Raw genomic sequence first — 18,860 nt, 5'->3', positions numbered from 1 at the left:
GGTTTGTTGGAGGTTTTTATGGTGTCATGATGAGATAGAGGTCTGAGGTTCAATTCCCCACTTTGACCATTTTTTTTTTGGTAACTTCATCGTTTTTTATTTTTGCTTTTTTTTTTTGGTAACTTTATCGTTTCTTGGCCCCCATTGATTTTTATTCCTGCTTCGCTCCTGATGTTATCATTAGATTAGTCATAATGTCTAGTTTTATAATATAGTTTTTTTTTAAAAAAAAATATTTTTACTAATAGACGGTTAAAGATGTTAATGGTCAAAGTTGTGTCTCGACAAATGTACCAGTTAACTAATGATGCAAAATAAAAAAACAGAGGGAGTATTTTGCTGAGTGATAGGTGATTAAAAAACACAAGCATAATAGTGAAAATCACGTGTTAATTGGTGACAGGCTAAAGTCGTATCACCTAATCAAAAATAATTACCTAAGTCCACTAGCTTATGCAGATAGGGAAGTAGGGTCGAATCCACAGGGAAACTAGTCTTTCTACTCCTAATTAATTATTATAATCTAAATTATTAAGGTAACCAATATTTTTGTGAATAAAATCTATGCTACGAAGATTATGAGTAAGGAAAGTAATAGGGAAGAAATCAATAATAATAAAGCCTAGGGCATAGGTTCACTAATAAACAATATTCCAGGGTAAAACATAATAATCAATCATCGATGCATTAATTAATCAGATCATAAAGGGCTTTCGCTACGTATTACAATCACAGAATTAATTTACCGGTATTAAATCTCATCTCTCGAATCTCGACCTAACCATTTATTAATTAATCTGCCTATTGAAACTAAGCCTAAACATCAATTCTCATCTCTCGAATCTCGAATCAATATTGCTAAACTCATACAATTAAACCTGGCCAAATCTAATTGCATAGCATTTAAACAATCAATAGGAATTAGCATTAACAATCAATAATCATAAAATTACCCCTTCATATTATTTATTAGATCCCCATAAACCCTAGAAAGAGAACTACTCAGACATAATTAAAGCTAAACAAAATATAATAATTAAACAAGACATGAAGAAATTGAATGAATAAAAATACTGAGATTAATAAGAGAGAAATCGTACCAAGACGACGGAATTACAATAGAGTTTTAGGGAACAAGAGAGAAAATAAGTCTAGAGAGAGAAAGTCTAAGTAGAGAGAGAAGGAATTAAAAAACTAGAGTAAGAGAAGTGAAAAAAAGGTATCTAATCTTGCCTAATAAAATTACCTTAATACTAAACAAGAGTTATCCGCTAAAACAAATTAATCGGAACTAAGATTCCCTAAAAGCCACTCGCGCCCGGTCGGGCAAGGGGCCGCCCGACCGGGCCCGCCTTTTTTCAGGTCTGAGGTCTTCTCGCGCCCGGCCGGGCGCGTGCTCCGGGCGCGGGCTATCTCAAGTGTTGCTTCGCCTCGCCCGGCCGGGCGCGCCTTCGGGCGGAGCCTTGCTGGTCCGGGCGGAGCTCTTGGGCTTCACGGCTATCTCCTTGGGCCTCCGAACTTGGCCCAATTGCCTTATATTTCCGAAACTGAGCCCTTAATCACCGATTTGCTACCTCCAATCGGTCTTGGGCTATCGAAAGTGGTCGCGGCCTTCCAACGCTCGTAGTTGCTCCTCAAAAATCCGGAAAAATGCTCCAAGTACGCAAATTCCTACAAAACTCAAGCAAAACTACAAAAACACTGGAAAACACAAATTAGTAATAAAAGTGGCTCGAAGGAGCCAAAAACACTACTAATTACGACCAAGGGACGGGGGTAAATATATATATAAAATGAACACATCAATTGGAGAGATATATAATGAAATGGTCTTTAAAAGTTAAGTTCAAGCCATAAGAGTTAAGGCAAAAGGCCATTTATTTTGGCCTCTTGTATGCTTTGATACACCACAAAAAGAAACTCTAATTGCTCATACATATATCTTTAACTCATCTCACTATATTTACCATTGTCAAACCATAACTATAAAGGCACTTTTATTGATGACTAAGATGGGTGCAGTTTGTTAGATTTCAGGAAAACTCCTCAATTAGAGTGTGTACCATTGATCAATATATGTATAGTTTTTTTTTTTTTTTTTTTGAAAGAATATATGTATAGTTAATAAGCCTAGTCGTAATCACGTTAGTTTTCATTCTAATGTTTTCCACTTTCACCCATAAAGATGTACCGATTCTAACTCAGTATTGCTTTGACTAGAGTTGACAATCTCTAACACACACGAAACCGACCTATAATAACTAAAAGGCTAAATCCATCCGCACACAACCACCTACACCCGACACGATAATAACTTCCAGGTTTGTTCTATGTGTTTCTGGGCCTTTCAGTAGGCCCATAAAGTTTCGAATAAAAAAATTGAAAAAAAAAACAAATTGTAAAACAAACGTATTCATTATTGATTTGTCTGTCATTATTTTATATCACCTCCATGTAACGGCCAATCTTCATTCTCCAACGGTCGAAATTGCAAAATTTGAACACCCTTCGCACTAAAAAGGAAACTCCAAAAAAGACTCATTTCTTACTCTTTATATCTTCAAAATTCATAATTTGAAAATTTTCATCAACATTTTTGAGTAACACAGTTCAAGCAATTTATTGATTTTTTTTTTCTCATGGAAAACTGCAAATTCAACGAATTTACCCAAATCGAAGAAACCCTAATTCCGGGCATTTCATCTTCTGGGGTTTTGGATTGGGAGAAGAAAGATCCACCTGAAATTCACCCACAAGATGTTATGGTCGAAACAACCCTAATTGAAGAATTTAAAGATTCCCAAATGAACGAATTTCAAGATTTTTCTGGGGATTCTATGATTTGCGACCAGCGTTCGAAATTAGTTCCAAATGGGTTTTCAAGATCGTGTTGTACAGGTTAGGGTTTTTCTTTTTCCCCAATTATTGTGGTTATTGATTGTTTAGCTCTTTGGGTATTAATTTAAAGTGATTACATTTGGAAAAAATGAAAAAATATAAATTGGGTGTTTGTTATTTTTAGTATGAATTAGTCAAATGTCTACTGGAAATGCTGTCTGAAGGGTTGATGAAATCGTTTAAATTTATGTGATTAATGTACAAGACTAGCTTGTTAACCCGTGCAATACACATCTAAATGAATGAATTCGAATAAAGATAAGAAGAATGATTTGTATGCTATATGTTTCATAAATTTTGTATATTTTAGCTGTATATGTAATTCAATTACTGTACCTTGATGAGTAGTGCTGACTTAGTTTAAAGGAAATTTCTTTGAACTGATTTTTTTTTTTTTTTTCTGTAAGAAATATTTTGCAACAAAAAACCAGCATTCAATCTTCATTTGTCAATGCTTGTTTGTAACCTTGCTAAAAAATTAGAGAGGTGAGATGAAGGGGAAGGAGGGGAGAAGATAAATGTTACTTTGGAAAATGTGGAATTTTTTTACCCTTTGAAAAATTAATTTCAACCCCACATAAGATTTTTTTGTTGTGACATTCACCAACAGTTTAGAGGAAAATTTGAAAACTATCCAATTATTATGGCTTAAGGGCTTAAGAGAATTTTCTCCTGATGACTCTTTGCTTTTTGTAACTAGAGGACGTTATCACATTTGTTAATGCTGGCTGTGAGGCTTCAACTCAAGCAGAATCGGGTGTAGAATTTTCGGCGGATGATAAGTATCTAGGCGGGGATGTTACACGGACAGATGAATGCATAATTGAGGCTGGTGATTACCCATTTGTGTATCAGTCTGCACGATTCGGGAACTTTAGCTACCAATTCAACAATCTTCCCCCTGGGGATTACTTTGTTGACCTTCATTTTGCTGAGATTATGTATAGCTATGGGCCTCGAGGAATGAGAGTATTCAACGTCATGATTCAGGATGAGAAGGCAAGTTTCGGCCTGAAATCTTTCTGATATGAGATATGACCTCTTTTTGTTGAATCATTGTAGTGTACTAATAATTGTGCTCCAAATGTCATAAAACTGGCAGGTTCTCTCTGATTTTGATATATTTGCTGTGGCTGGAGCAAACAAGCCACTTCGGCTAGTTGACTGTAGAGTCACTGTTAAGGAGGATGGTATGATCCTAATAAGGTTTGAAGGTGTTCATGGAAGTCCAATAGTTAGTGGAATTTGCATTCGCAAAGCACCAAAATTGGCAGGTAGAATCCACCTAGAATTTATAGCTTATTCCAAATCTGACTTCACAAAGATGCAACTGATTCTAATGTTAGCATTTTTACTTCTACTTGGACATAGATTCTCAAGTGACACATGAAGTATTTAGGTGTCAGAATTGTGCAGCTGAAATAGAAGTTCTTCTAGCTCAGGTAAAGAATGGCACAGTGCAGTTCTCGATTTCTAATTTTAAGGTTTAATTGCTACTTCTGAATCATGTAATGACATTTCGCATCAGGAAAAGGGCTTGCGACCGAAATCGACAGCTAAGTATGAGAAAAAGATAGAAGAATTAAGTCAGCAGTGTCAGCGCAAAACAGATGAATGCTATCAAGCCTGGATGTCTTTGACAGAAGCAAACGAGCAGCTGGAAAAGGTTAGAATGGAGCTTGACAACAGAGTGTTCCAGTCTTATTCTCTAGGTAAGCACTTCACAAAGCCCTTTCTTACGGAACTATGCTAAGTACATCAGGACACTATAAATTTTCACCTTAATATATTTTTTCTGCCATCTGATGTCCAATTTCATATGAAAAAAGTACTGTGGCATCTTCACGTATCTGATTTGGAATTTTTCTGGTGCTTTTTTTCTTGTTTCAAACAAAATGTGAGATTGCTTCTCAGTTTAAACTTTAAAGTCCTTATTTTATGTCAACTCACGGAAAATTTTCATAAATGAGAGTTTTATTGTATGAGCCTTCTGCTGATAATTTTCTGTGTGGTTTTGGCAAATTATGAATTGCTATTGTGATTATTCATTCAAGTATATTATTCAAATATTTTAAATTTAGACACCAAGCCATTTTTTTTTCTATTGTATATTACCTCCCTGATATTTTTTTTCTTTTTTGTTTATAGACCAGACTGTGGAGAAACAGGCCGAAAGTATAAAAGCTATATCTAGCAGGTATGAGCAGGATAAGAAGTTCTGGATGACAGCAATATCTGGTTTAGAAGAAAAAATTAAGGTATACTATACAAGTATCTTGCACCCAGCTTTTCCATTAGTTGGGCTTCATCTGCAATGCCTTTATCAAGCAAATGACGAGTTGCAAACTTACACAGAATATGAAGCAAGAACATTCTCAGCTTGCACATGATGCGCATGAAACTGCTGATTCAATTCCCGAGTTATCCAATATGGTTTCAGCAGTTCAGATGCTAGGTAGGTTTGGATTAAAGACACAGATCATTGTTATGCTATTCATGGATGTTAAGGGACTGCATGCAATTTTTCTGCAGTTGCTCAGTGTGAGGAATTCAAACAGAAGTATATTGAAGAACAAAAGAAGAGAAAGAAGCTTTTTAATGAAGTTCAGGAGGCCAAAGGCATGTTCTTTTTATGTTGCAGTTTGAAGCTTATTCAGTAATAGAAAAATCCTGATATAACTACCATACAGCTTTTCCAAGATGAAAATTTAAAATGATGATTCTGATTATAGCTCCTAATTTCAGGGAATATCAGGGTCTTCTGCCGTTGCCGGCCTCTCAGTAAGAAGGAACAAACAGCAGGATATGCAACTGTAGTTGCTTTTGATGGAGCCAAAGATGGAGAACTTGCTATTTTAAATGGAGGATCAAATAAGAAGATGTTCAAATTTGACAGAGTTTATACACCAAAGGATGATCAAGGTACACTGTGGAGGGTTTGATTTAATGCTATACAGGCATACAGCTGTTGTACCGACTTCTTACTTGAAGGCTACTTGATCATACTGTATTTCTAAGAGCTTAACTCAGTTGTGTTTTCACTATGCAGCTGATGTGTTCATGGATGCTTCTCCAATGGCAACATCGGTTTTGGATGGGTATAATGTTTGCATATTTGCTTATGGTCAAACTGGAACTGGGAAGACCTTTACAATGGAGGGCACAGAGCAAAACCGTGGTGTGAATTATAGAACTCTTGAGATGCTGTTTAAAATTGCTCAGAAGAGGAGTGATACCTACACCTATGATTTATCAGTTAGTGTTCTTGAAGTCTATAATGAGCAGATCAGGGATCTCTTGGGTTCCTCACCAACATCTAAAAAGTAAATATTGACCTCTTTCCTGTATCCTGTTGTACACATTTCACTTTATCCTTTAGAAGCAATAGTAACACATGGGATATGGGCAATGGCAATCAAGTTCATTTTATATTCTGTAACTTGCTGTTGCTCATTGCACCTGAAAGACCACTTATTGATCTGTGCTTCTCTCCTGGTGGTGTATCAGGTTAGAGATAAAGCAAGCTTCTGAGGGCTCACTCCATGTTCCTGGAATTGTTGAAGCAAAAGTTGAAAATACAAAGCAAGTGTGGGAAGTACTGCGGGCTGGGAGTAATGCTAGGGCTGTTGGGTCTAATAATGTGAATGAGCATAGCAGCCGTTCTCACTGGTTAGTCAGATTCTGTAAATTGTTTATGCCTTTTGTCTTCAGATGTTTTGCCTTCAGTTATTGTATATGTAGCACCCTGCCTCTTCTGCCTAATTCCAGGTATGGTTAATTTGCTGTATCCATAAAATTTATACTTTTATGCAGCATGCTTTCAATAATGGTGAAAGCAAAGAATCTGATAAATGGAGAAAGCACAAAGAGCAAGCTTTGGCTAGTAGATTTGGCTGGTAGTGAGAGGCTTGCAAAGACAGATGTGCAGGGAGAGAGGTTGAAGGAAGCTCAAAATATCAATAGATCGTTATCAGCTTTAGGAGATGTGATATCTGCTTTGGCAAATAAAAGCATCCACATCCCCTACAGGTCAGTATGCTTGATCATCTTGTATACAAGTATCTGATAGCTACTCAGCAAGACTCATTTTCTGACCTTTGTTCACACCATGGTGTCAGGAATTCCAAACTCACACATCTGCTGCAGGATTCATTAGGTAGAAATCATATTCCTTTGATTTTAATTTCCAAGAATATATATCTTTCTGAATGCTCAAATTCTTCTTTCTATTCTCTATAATTTGCAGGAGGTGATTCTAAGACATTGATGTTTGTACAAATCAGCCCTTCAGAACATGACTTGGGTGAGACTTTGAGTTCACTAAATTTTGCCAGTCGAGTCCGTGGGGTTGAACTAGCCCCAGCAAGAAGGCAGATTGATACAAGTGAACTTCAGAAGACAAAGATGCTGGTAGCCTCTTGTATTATTTTTACTGCTTTTATAATATTTTGGTCTTTTGAAGAGACATTTGACATGTTCCCAACAATGCCTCCAACATTATGCACCAGCTTGACAAAGCAAGGCAAGAATCCAAATCCAAAGAGGAATCCATAAGAAAGCTAGAAGAGACCCTCCAGAACATTGAATCTAAGGCTAGGAGCAAAGACCAGACTAATAAAAATCAGCAGGAAAAGATTAGGGACCTTGAAGAACAACTAGGGTTGAAGGCAACTTCACACAGCCAGTCGGAGAAGCAGCTTATACAACTTCAAGAAAAATTGAAGGGGAGGGAAGAAGCTTGCTCTGTATTGCAACATAAGGTTTGATATACTTCATTATGTTACTTCTAATCCTCATTTTCTCACTCATAAATGATGGTTTAACACTGCAATACTGTTTTCTGGTTACTGTGTAGGTAAAAGAGTTAGAGGACAAGTTCAGAGAACAACAATTTAATGATTCTGCAGCCCTACAGCAGGTATCTTTTTCTTCTCCTCTGCCGGTATGTTCTCGTCATCTTATCTGTTCCACTAACTGTGGCATCATTTTTAAAACAGGCAAGGGATCTTGAGAAGAAGTTAAAAGAGCAAGTGCATGAATCTGAAGTTAATTCTCTAGCTCTTCAAAACAAGGTCTGGTTGTGTTGCATTACACTTACTGTGTTTCTTTGTTACTTATCTACAATTCCATTGATTCTAATGATTAACCTCCCCTCAATCTGGATTTTAGATCAAAGAGCTGGAGCAAAAGATAGAGCATGAAAGAAATACCGAGTCTAACTCTCTTCATCAAAAGGTCCCTTTCTATACTAGGGTTAATTAGGTGTCTAAATTCATAATTTCAATACAAAGGAAATTGATTTTTGTTAAATTATTGTCATTGACTTGTTTGGCAGATCAAGGAGCTTGAGCAAAAGTTGAAGGATCAAGAACGACAATTAGAGCAAAGGATACTGCAACCTTTGGACCATGCTGAAGTAGCAGGTGCCACTCCTGTTGCAGGAAGGCCTTCTGTACGAGATGAAACAATGAGCGAGGCTGATCCTTTTGTTTTGAGAAGCTCCAACTCATCAAACAGGATGAGTCATGGCTCCACAATGTCAAGAAGAAGTGATATTCCCACTGAAACCAGAAGGAAACGAGGGTTCAGAAGTGGAGAGACGGAGAACCAAATCCCCGTTCCAGCTCCTTTCCATGATAAGAAGATCAGGAAATCTGACCCTCCTAAGCCAATATCTTGTGTCACAAAGACCATGAGACCTGTGGCCGCCCCTCCTCAGAGGCTCCTTGTTCATAGTAGAATTACTAGAGAAAAAGATACCAAAGAAAAGGTAGTAGCTAAGAAGAGGATATGGAACTAATACTTCTTAGATTAGAACTCAAATAGGCACATAGCTAACAGTTTATTACAGGCAACTAATTCTGTTGTCTTTGTAGTGTGTAATCTTTGTATTGAGCTACTCAGTGTGTTTCATATCTATTTTAAGTGATTTTTCCTACTTTTCTCTTGACTAGTTTTAGTCACTTTGAAATGTTCAATTCACAGGCTATCACATAACAAAAGATGGTGTATATGCTTGTTCAAATTAGTCCCCGGCCAGTGCAATTAAGGCATTCCTTGCGCAAACACACTAACACACTCCTTTTTCATTTCTAACCCTAAAGCCGGTCACCTAAATTTTCAAAGCTTACCCAACAACTCGACGATATCTAAACTTTATACAATCCAGTTTCAATCCAAACCAAAATTGACCCGAACCGAAAAATATATAGTATAATAAATTTAAATTGATTATTATTATCCTCTTTTCAAAAAAACTGAATAGAAGGTGCCAAAGAAGGAAACAAGTTTCTGAGCGATATGATGAGCGTATGCATTCTTCTCGTTTAGAGGGTGGACGTTTCCACCGTTTAAAAACAAGCTAGTCGTTACAAAATCACAACATGACAAATATTCCCCAACAAATATTTGTTACTGTCTCTTGTTTAAAAATTATGAAAGCTGACATCCTTTGTTATGTCTCTTCCATGCTTTGCTAACACATTTTTTATGTTTGTGTCCTACATTATTTTGATACATTAACACAAGTTGTTTAACCCTTCTAGTTAAATATAACATAAGACTTTTAAATTTACAATTTTATTGTTAAATTAGAGAGGCATAATAAGTTTGATAGTTTAAGCTTCTTTTAATATTCGCCGGTAATTGTTAGGCCTAAACCATATAAGTGTATAGTAATAATATAATTAAGGCGGTTGTAAAAGATTAACATGAAGATTAAATTAGAATGGGGAGAATTTCTAATATAACCATTGCTACTTACGGAGTACACAACATAAGCAATTAAAATTCAACCCTTGATACAGGCCCCATAAAAAAGTTTCGTCCTTATAAAAATATGTAGTTTTTCAATTATCTATTGTGTTAATTGTACGAGTTGTACCATGCATACATGATACATGAAGAATAAGAATAAAATAATCAAACTCTGAAAATCATTAATCAATTTGCATTGATTATTGAGCCATGATTAAAAAAACATTATAAAAAAAGTAGCATTGCTACTAAGGTAGAGGTACTATACTACTACTGTGGTAATAATTCTTGTGATGCAATATCATAAAAGAGCCGCTTGAACTTAATGAATTTAGTTGTTCGATCATGAAGTGTAATTTTTGGCTTCTTCATTCATTCAATTCCATTTATTTATGCAACTAATTTTACCTACGTACAAAATAAATTAAATGAAGGTGTGTGGGTCCATATATATGATACAAATAATAAGTATAAATGAAGAGTAACAGTTCAGTTTGTTTCTGATTGATTGAATAATGTTTATTGTTGTTGTTGTATAATATAATGTTCATATCATATAATAGTGTGTGTAATAATTGTGGGACATACAACTATATAATATATGATATGTCATGAGCTTCTTGCGTTTTGTGAAGTAGGGATTGACGGTTTTGAAAATGACAGTAACATCACATATAAACAATATCAAGATTGATGCATCACATGAATGATCCCTAAGCTAGCTAACTGCTTAAAAAAGTTTTTTCCATTCAAGTTGTGAATCTTTCACGTTCATCATGCATGCTCTTCCCTAATTCTTAGCTAGCTTCTTGTTCCATCTATCCCCACTTCAGATCTTCTTCACCAGCCACACAACGTTTCGTCACCACATGTGATTTGGTGGTTCATTCTGAATAATTCATATGTTATGTCCTTAATCGGGTGTTCAAATATTGTGTTAGTTCTACTAATCGGTGTGTGCAACACATACAAAAGGTGCACCGTACTTATGATTATATGAATGACGTGTATCAAACATGCAACACGAGAACACATATGGAACTATGGAAGTTGTATATATGTCGATTGAGTTCAGCACGCAGACTCCTAGCTAACTCCCTCACATTGCGTTAACATGTGTTGGTGGTAGAATAATTTAGTAAATTGAGTCCCGCTATATGTAAAATGTGTTCATAACATGATATATATCATTATTAACTCATAGCGAACTAGGTCAAATGACCGATTTCTCTTCCTTTGATAGTAATATGTAGTCAATTTGATTTATTCTTTAACTTAATTGTTTTAGTACAAACCATTATAATTAATGTATTGAGTCAAAGGAAAAATAACATGAAATAAAAAATGATGTGGAATTTATAATTTAGAATCAATGCCATACATAGTTTGTTCTCTGTCTTGATTGAATTTAAAGTTTATTATTCAAAGATAATATTATAAGTTTATAACACAATACATTTAGGTCCAAGTTTATGATTTTGGCTAATCAATCAAAAAAACTATAAGTCCAAGTTTACGATTTTAGATAGCTCCAACCTCATTACATAGCCCTATACTAAGCTTTCCCAATGCAATCACAAGATAGAGCCAATCAATATTTACAATTCCTAATGAAATTCCATCCAAAATCAATCAACTATATGTCGAGTAAACAACTAAGCTTACTATGATTCTATATCGAGAGAGGAAAAAGGCCTAAAGAGTCCCATTCAAACGTACAATATGCATGCTGATTTTTATGTATAGTCAGGTGAGTTATGTTTAAAGGTTTGTTCAAAATTAGTGGACCGTAACTCCGTAAGATACTTGTAACATACTTCGTATATTACAGCACCTACTAACACATTGCTGGTGAAGAGGCCAGGTGAAAAAGGCTGTCTGGCAACAAACCATCACATTTTAAGAGCCTTTTTCACTAATTAATTTTCAAATTAATTTAACATTACAACAACCTGTTTGTTTCCTTACACAAGTAATTCCAAACCCATAAAAGACATAATCTTACCTTCCTTTTCAGTTAGGGCTTTCCACTTGCCAACTCCATTATTTGCTGCTGTTTATTTATTTATTTTTTTCTCTCTCTTTCTCTTTTAATTATTATTTTATTTATTTATTTTATTTGATACAGTGATGTATAAAAAGGTTGGAATTATACCTATTATGATTATGGGAGAAAATAAAATAAAGGTATGGGAATGAAATAAGCTGATTTTACATTACATCATCTAAAAAAGGAGAGGAACCTACCAAAAAGTTTAAAGGACTATTTGTTCTTTAGGAAAGTTTTTGCATGCATGTAAATTTAGATAATACATCAAATAATATACCATGAAAAAGCTTATAATAAAGTGTATTTTATATTAGTACTAAGATTATTGTCACTTTTTTGTTCTTTTTTGAAATTTGAAATGACAGAGAACATTATAAAGTTGATTGGATCATATATATTTCAATCTATTTAGTGATGTAAAATGCTAATTTTTGTTGACATTTTAAAGTATGGTCCTAATTCTTTGAAATAAAGAATGAAAGTAGAAAATATTCAAAAGCAAAAGGCAAAGTGTTGAAAGCAAAAGCAAAAAGGCCTTAATCTTAGTTTTCTTTATCTTATAATTTTCCTTTTTTTTTTTTTTCCTATCTCTTTCTCAATATACAAGTACTCCGTATTTTTAATTAACAACAGAATCAGATCAGCAGAATAAGATGCTGCTGTTGTTTATGATTTTGGCTCATTCTCCAAGATCCCCTTGCAATAGCCAAGCCCAAAACATCTTTTATATACTTCCTCCGTTTTCTTTTACTTGCAACACACCGGCCTTTTAGGCACGCAGTTTTAGGAGATGATTAGTGAGAGTAAACGAGCGATTTTATCAATATAATTTTTACACGAAGATTAGAATAGGGTTAAGTATCATTTGTAAAAATTATAATGAATAATTTATCCGTTTACATTACATAAACCCGACCTCAAAACACGTGCCACAAGGCTGTGTTGCAAGTAAAAAGAAACAGAGGAAGTATGTATCAATTTAAATTACTACGTATTAATTACTCTCTCTGCTCCATATTACTCCATACTCGTAATATTTTACTAAAAACAACATATTACTCCACTTATATCAAAATGACAATTAAATAGCACCTCAATATTCAAATATGGTGATTAACGCATATAACATGACATTTTTTATTTCACAATTATTTTTTAAAATTATCCTTTATTCCTCAAAATATCCGATCAGAATGACATCTTTATACAAAGTACATTATTCACCAGTTACTTTTTTACAAGACTTCTTGCAAAGCAATAATGTAAGACAATTAAAAAGGGAAGAAACCCTAGAATCAAAATCAATAGTTTCTGTATCATTAATATCTCTATCTTGGCTATGAATCTATGATATACAAGTAGTAGTAGTAGTCAGATGTTGACAGTGCTTAAATTAACTCAACAGAAGCCTCCCCTTTTTGAGACAATAAAAATAATTAAAATTAATTACAAAACTCCAACATTTTTTATTTTCATAAATAAATGGGAAACCCAATGCATTAGCATGACAGTTTATTCATAGATAGGTGAGTAGTAATAAAAAGGGGTGAGTGAATGTGATAGAAGTGTTGTCTGCTTGACTGCTGTCTGTTTACAGAATCTTACTACTTGTAGACTCCCTGCATCCCTGCTTCTTTCTTTCTCTTTCTACTTTCAGAGAAGATGATAATTCTGACTCAATGCAACATTATACAAACATACATTAGAATAATACTTACTCCGTTTTCTTTTACTTACAACACACCTTTTAGGCACGCAGTTTTAGGAGATGATTAGTGAGGGTAAACGAGCGATTTTATCAATATAATTTTTACACGAAGATTAGAATAGCGTTAAGTATCATTTTTAAAAATTATAATGAATAATTTATCCGTTTACATTACATAAACCCGACCTCAAAACACGTGCCACAAGGCTGTGTTGCAAGTAAAAAGAAACGGAGGAAGTACAAATTACTACCTCCATCCCCTTTTGATAGTCCCTTATGGGCAATTTTCACGGGAATTAATAAACACAAAAAAGAATAGTTAAAGTACATTGAAAAAAAAAATTGACATTGGGTATGCAAAAAACTAGAGAGAGAAAGTAATAAAAGTACATGGGAAAACAAAATTTACATGAGAAACTTAAATTTGCACAAGTATTGTTGTAAATTGGAGGGAATTTTGGTAAAAAATTAATATTAATGGTTGTTGAAAAAAACAAATGGGGTGAATATTTTGGAATTAAAATTTACTCATAAGGACTATCAAAAGGGGACTGAGGGAGTATATTGTAAGCTAGCTAAGATATGGTCTAGTAATAAGCTTGATGTTCAAGCTAGATTGTTTATGTTACCAACAAGATTTTACATAACCCAAAGCAATTCGTCTAGCACTGATCCCAGAATAAAGAGCTTTGGAATTACCAACATTACAATACCATGCATACTTCATGCATGTTTCTCCTTTCACAAATAGTGTCGAGTTGTCAATAGTGTAATTCGAACTAATAATATGATTATTGGTACAAACATTTTACTAAATACGGACTAGTATTGTGATTAAATGACTATATACATATATTATTTCTGGACAATTTGTTGCAATTAATTTAATTTGATCGAACTAATACTACGACAATTAACACCTTTGTCTATAGTAAAGTTGTTTTAATCATTTCTCGAGATGATAACTAAAGATGAAACATTAAAAGAGAACAAGTGTACCTTAAAAATTAACATATGGTTTCTCTATTGACCCCGTAATTTATTAGTTTATCACAAGAAAAGAGCAAGATCACATACAATTACAATTTTCTTTTTTAATTTTTTTTTTATGGAATACTTTAGAGTTTAGACCTTTTTTTATGTTTAGTAATACAGAATCTTTGCAAGTAATTTTTGTAATGTCACAATCTAACATTTTGTTTTTAGTAACTAAAAGAACATTTTACATAAATAATTCTAAAACACCAGAACAGGAATTCAGGATCAGTTTCATGCTTTCATCCCTCATTTCCTATTAATCCATGGAAAAAGCTAAGTTCTTAAGCAGTTACTAGTATTATCCCAAATCCCAAGCAATTGTATACCAAAAAAATTAAAATTAAGAAAAGGGCAAATAACACAAAATAAATAATTCTGTAACATTGATTTTTCATTATACCAACATAATTCAGCAAAGTTTTACAAAAGGCTACTTTTTTTTTTACTTACAAACTTAGAAGTACTAATTAGACTTTAAAACAAACTACTCATAAAATTAATTAATCTAACCTCATCATTTAAACTACATATAATTACTTAATTAATTTAATGACATCTTTGCTGACCTCTTACTAGCCACCATACTCTCTTCTTGCTTCTCTTTCTACAATCATCTACTGCAGTCCGTTAAACTGATGATGATGTTGTTGTTGATGATGATGATGCAACTCCGCCGTCGTCCAAACACCGTTAAAATCATCTTCATTATTGTTGCAATTTGTAGTCGTAACACCCACATTTGAATTATTATTGTTATTATTAGTATTGTGATTATCAGCATAATTAGCACTAGAATTTGTTTGAAGTTGATCAAATAACCATTCAGTAGGACCACCCACATCAATTTTATTATTTCTGTTGGTATTCTCTAAATTCTTGAACAAACTAATACCTCCTCCTATAGTTAGCCCTTTTTCTTGATGATTGTTGTTGTTTTCGTCAATTTGATTATCAACTGTTGGTTGTCCATAGATCATAGCGAGTCTTTGTTGTTGTAGCTTCCAGTGCATCTCCTGATTAATCGAGCTTAACGACTCGATTGAGGAGATAGAAATGGATTGATCACCCACACCACCGCCGCCAGCTAGAGATAATGAGGACGAGGAGGAGGAAGAGGAGTTTCCTGAGTTTGGAATTGTTGGGTAGTTATTATTATTACCACTTATACCCAACAAGTCCAAACTAAAACACCCTCCAGTTCCGGGGCCCACAGGCGGGTGGTGGGCCCCAGAACTGGCGATAAACTGGGTGTAGACCCCCGCCGTAGCTGGGTGGAGCCTAGGGAGGGAAAGCCCACCTAGCTGGAACTCCATGGCGGGGGCCACTGTTGGCGGGGCCAGGAACTTAAACTCGGAACTTCCTGGCCCCGCCGACAGATCAAAGCGTGAGGAATTAGATATAGACACAGATGATGGTGGGCATGACTTAGAGGGTTTGTGTTTTTTGGTTTTACGGCAACCGCCTCCGATTGGGACGTTACGGAGGGCCCCACCTTTAGTCCAGTACCTTCTACAAGTCTTACAAAAGTGTCTAGGTTGTGTTAAGCTGTAATTGTTGTAGTAGCAGAATTTTGTGTTAGAGGAATCACAACGAGGGCACTTGAGAGCAGGTGGTTGTTCCGGTGGTTTTTGAGATGTTTGTTTTCGGGCGTTCGCGGTGCCGCCGTTGCTGTTGTGATCTGATGGGTGTGCCACCGGAGGGATGTTCTCCGATGACATCATTTTTTGGTGGGTGTAAAATGAGGTGGAGGTGATTGATTGGTTGTAAAAATAGGGTGTTATGGGGTGAAAGTGGGTGAACTTGTGAAATTCATCAAGGAAGAGAAATGACTAAATGAGGTGAGGTTTTATGGAGTAGAGAGATAAGGAGAGGAGAGGAGAGGAGAGGAGAGAGAGAGTAGAGGTTGCTGGAAAAGGGGTTTGGGATATATATAGCCAATTAATATGAAAACTACATGAAGATTGTAGTATGTACAAGAGACAAAAATTAAGTTATTATGACAAATGTGATCTACCTTAATTAGTTTGTAATGTGGCATACCTTTTAATCTTTTATATTCTAAGCTTCTTACTTGAAATGTTGGGTTTGTTAGTTAATTTAGGATGCATTTGTCTTGCCTTAACTTTTTTTTTTTTTTTTTTTTTTTTTTTTTTTTTTTTTTTGGGGAATGTATAATTTAATTTAGTTAAGTATATTTTTTCAATTTATTTTAGTTTGTGATTGATATGGTGGAAAATAATAAGTTTGAAAACACAGAGTGGGAGTGATGTTTAACAAGTTTAAGAAAGAATAAGGGGTGTTAAAGTTTACTTTAAATTACTGCTATAACAAATTCACAGGTGGTACATATTAAGAAGTTAGGAAATAAAATCATGAATGTGTTTAGGGTTAATAAGTTTGTTAATTCTTGCAAGATAATAAATTAATACGAGTACTATTAACGGTAAATAAAAGAATATAGGTGTTTTAGAGTTAACTGATATTGTAATAAATTTCAAAAGTACTTTAGATACGCCAATTCTTACAAGGGATCCTAATTAATACGAGTATCAAATTTAGTCATGACTAATATTCTTCAAGTATTATTTTATGCTTAAAAAGGGGTCTTCAATGTGAAGCTAAGGATCCTTGAACATAAATGTTTTTGTTTTTTTAAAAATAATGACTTGCTAGATAGTAGTGCATAATCCGGTTGTTTTTCTCCCAATTTCAATCTTTATCTCATTTTTATTTTACGGTAAGATATGGGGATGCCCCTCCTATCACAGAAGGGGTGGAGTGTGCGAATCATTGAACCCTGGTCACACCGAGGAGAGATGAAGGGACTATCCATCCCTTCACTCCTTGATCTCCCCGATTTCAATCTTTATATAATTGTACATTAGAATTTACATAATTTATTAAAGATAATGATTCAATCATGCCATATAAGAACATTCTGCATAAAAGCATTACTGTATGTATCCTTTTGAGGATATGTACAATTTTAGTATAGCAACGTAACATACGGACCACAAATCCACAAGTACAGCGAAAACTACAATTCCAGATTAAACAACTTGCTTTGCAGAAATTCGTTTCAATAATAAAGTGTTGTAGTAGCAAGTACGAGTACAAGGATATATAGATTCAGAGAAATTAAAATAATGGCCACTTAAAGTACGTACATGCATATGTCTTTGAGTATTGATTTTAATACTTCGTATGATTAACTTATGAAATGAAAGTAAAATGCACGAAAACAAGTTAAAACGACATAAAAATGAAACTATTACGAGTACTCCGTATTCAAGTGAGGATTATTCAACGATAAAACTGTTATTCAATTCATCGTATGCGAGCGAGTAATCTGAAGTTAGGATCGATATATGACAAAGTTGAATACTGTATAACATTTATAGTACTCCGGCCGTAATGCAGATGTAGGATGATGGAGATCGATGTTATATGACAGTGAGGTGATTAATTAGGTAGCATTTAGAATAGATAATAGAGTGAAAATGAGCTAGCTTAATTAATTAGGGATGGACTGACTGCCCACGCCACTGCCAGCATTGGTCTAACTTATGAACTGTCATTTTTTACTCCGCCTCACATACCCCAGCTACCCAACTTAAAGCCCCACCTCTATTATCCTTTTTTTTTTTTTTTTTTTTTTTAAAGGACTAATAACAACAAAGTGCATTTTACAACTTCATAGTAAGGGCCTGTTTATATTTATTGAACTGGATTGAACAGATTGGAGCTAAACTGAATTTTTTACGAAAGAAGGAAATTAGGAGCTGAACTGAACTGAATTAGTTGACCAGGAGCTGAATTGAACTGAATTGATAGGAGCTGAACTAAACTGAATTGAAATTAAGCTGAAGTGAACAGACCCTAAGTTAGTATGTACAACATTATCTCATGAATGATATGGAGTGTGATTGAATGATCTCTAGGGGAAAAAATATAATGCAAATTAATGTTTGAGCTTAGTTAACTAATCAAAAGTACATTAATTACTACTGTAATTTACTATTGACGTTAGCATATGCATGACAATCATCATCGTGAAGCATAAATATAACTTAGCTTGTTCAAAGTTGTTAATTTGTACTTGAAATTAATAATTACTTCAAACAAAGTACTTGTTGTTCGTATTAGATTAAAGTAGATAGACACTACTACTTGAATCAAACTTACTTATCACATAAAATGATTGAACCACTAGACAAGTTTAAACAAATATGATCGACTATCTTTAATTTTACCACAGTCAACAAACTATATTAATATGTTAGATCTAATTAGCGCATTCAATAATAAGAAATTAAAGTTAATCAAAGAGGGGGGACAAATTGCTCCTTTCAAGTAAAAAAAGGGGGGGAGGGGGGTAAAACATGCATGCAGTCACTTGACCACAAAAAA

General features: G+C 34.4%; 1 protein-coding gene and 1 pseudogene across 2 annotated transcripts; one reads left to right on the top strand and one right to left on the bottom strand.

The window, feature by feature from the left end:
- The first annotated feature begins 2,515 nt into the window (after positions 1-2,515).
- On the top strand, positions 2,516-8,781 carry LOC145602158 (kinesin-like protein KIN-14R; annotated as a pseudogene). Its single transcript, XR_014104502.1, has 18 exons — positions 2,516-2,898; positions 3,599-4,172; positions 4,270-4,340; positions 4,427-4,610; positions 5,047-5,156; positions 5,254-5,353; positions 5,431-5,517; positions 5,644-5,820; positions 5,948-6,221; positions 6,406-6,567; positions 6,712-6,927; positions 7,017-7,054; positions 7,145-7,308; positions 7,407-7,658; positions 7,754-7,816; positions 7,896-7,970; positions 8,068-8,133; positions 8,234-8,781. The product of XR_014104502.1 is annotated as a kinesin-like protein KIN-14R (transcript).
- Positions 8,782-14,839: 6,058 nt separating this feature from the next.
- LOC145602384 (dof zinc finger protein DOF5.7-like) lies at positions 14,840-16,451 on the bottom strand. Its single transcript, XM_081658578.1, has one exon. It carries the CDS (start codon positions 16,169-16,171, stop codon positions 15,065-15,067), a length of 1,107 nt encoding a protein of 368 aa, XP_081514704.1. The 5' UTR covers positions 16,172-16,451; the 3' UTR covers positions 14,840-15,064.
- Positions 16,452-18,860: the final 2,409 nt, after the last annotated feature.

The sequence above is a fragment of the Chenopodium album genome, chromosome 21 (genome assembly GCF_948465745.1).
Source record: "Chenopodium album chromosome 21, dcCheAlbu1.1, whole genome shotgun sequence".
In the NCBI taxonomy this organism is placed as follows: Eukaryota; Viridiplantae; Streptophyta; class Magnoliopsida; order Caryophyllales; family Amaranthaceae; genus Chenopodium; species Chenopodium album.
This window is presented reverse-complemented; position numbering and strand designations above follow the sequence as displayed.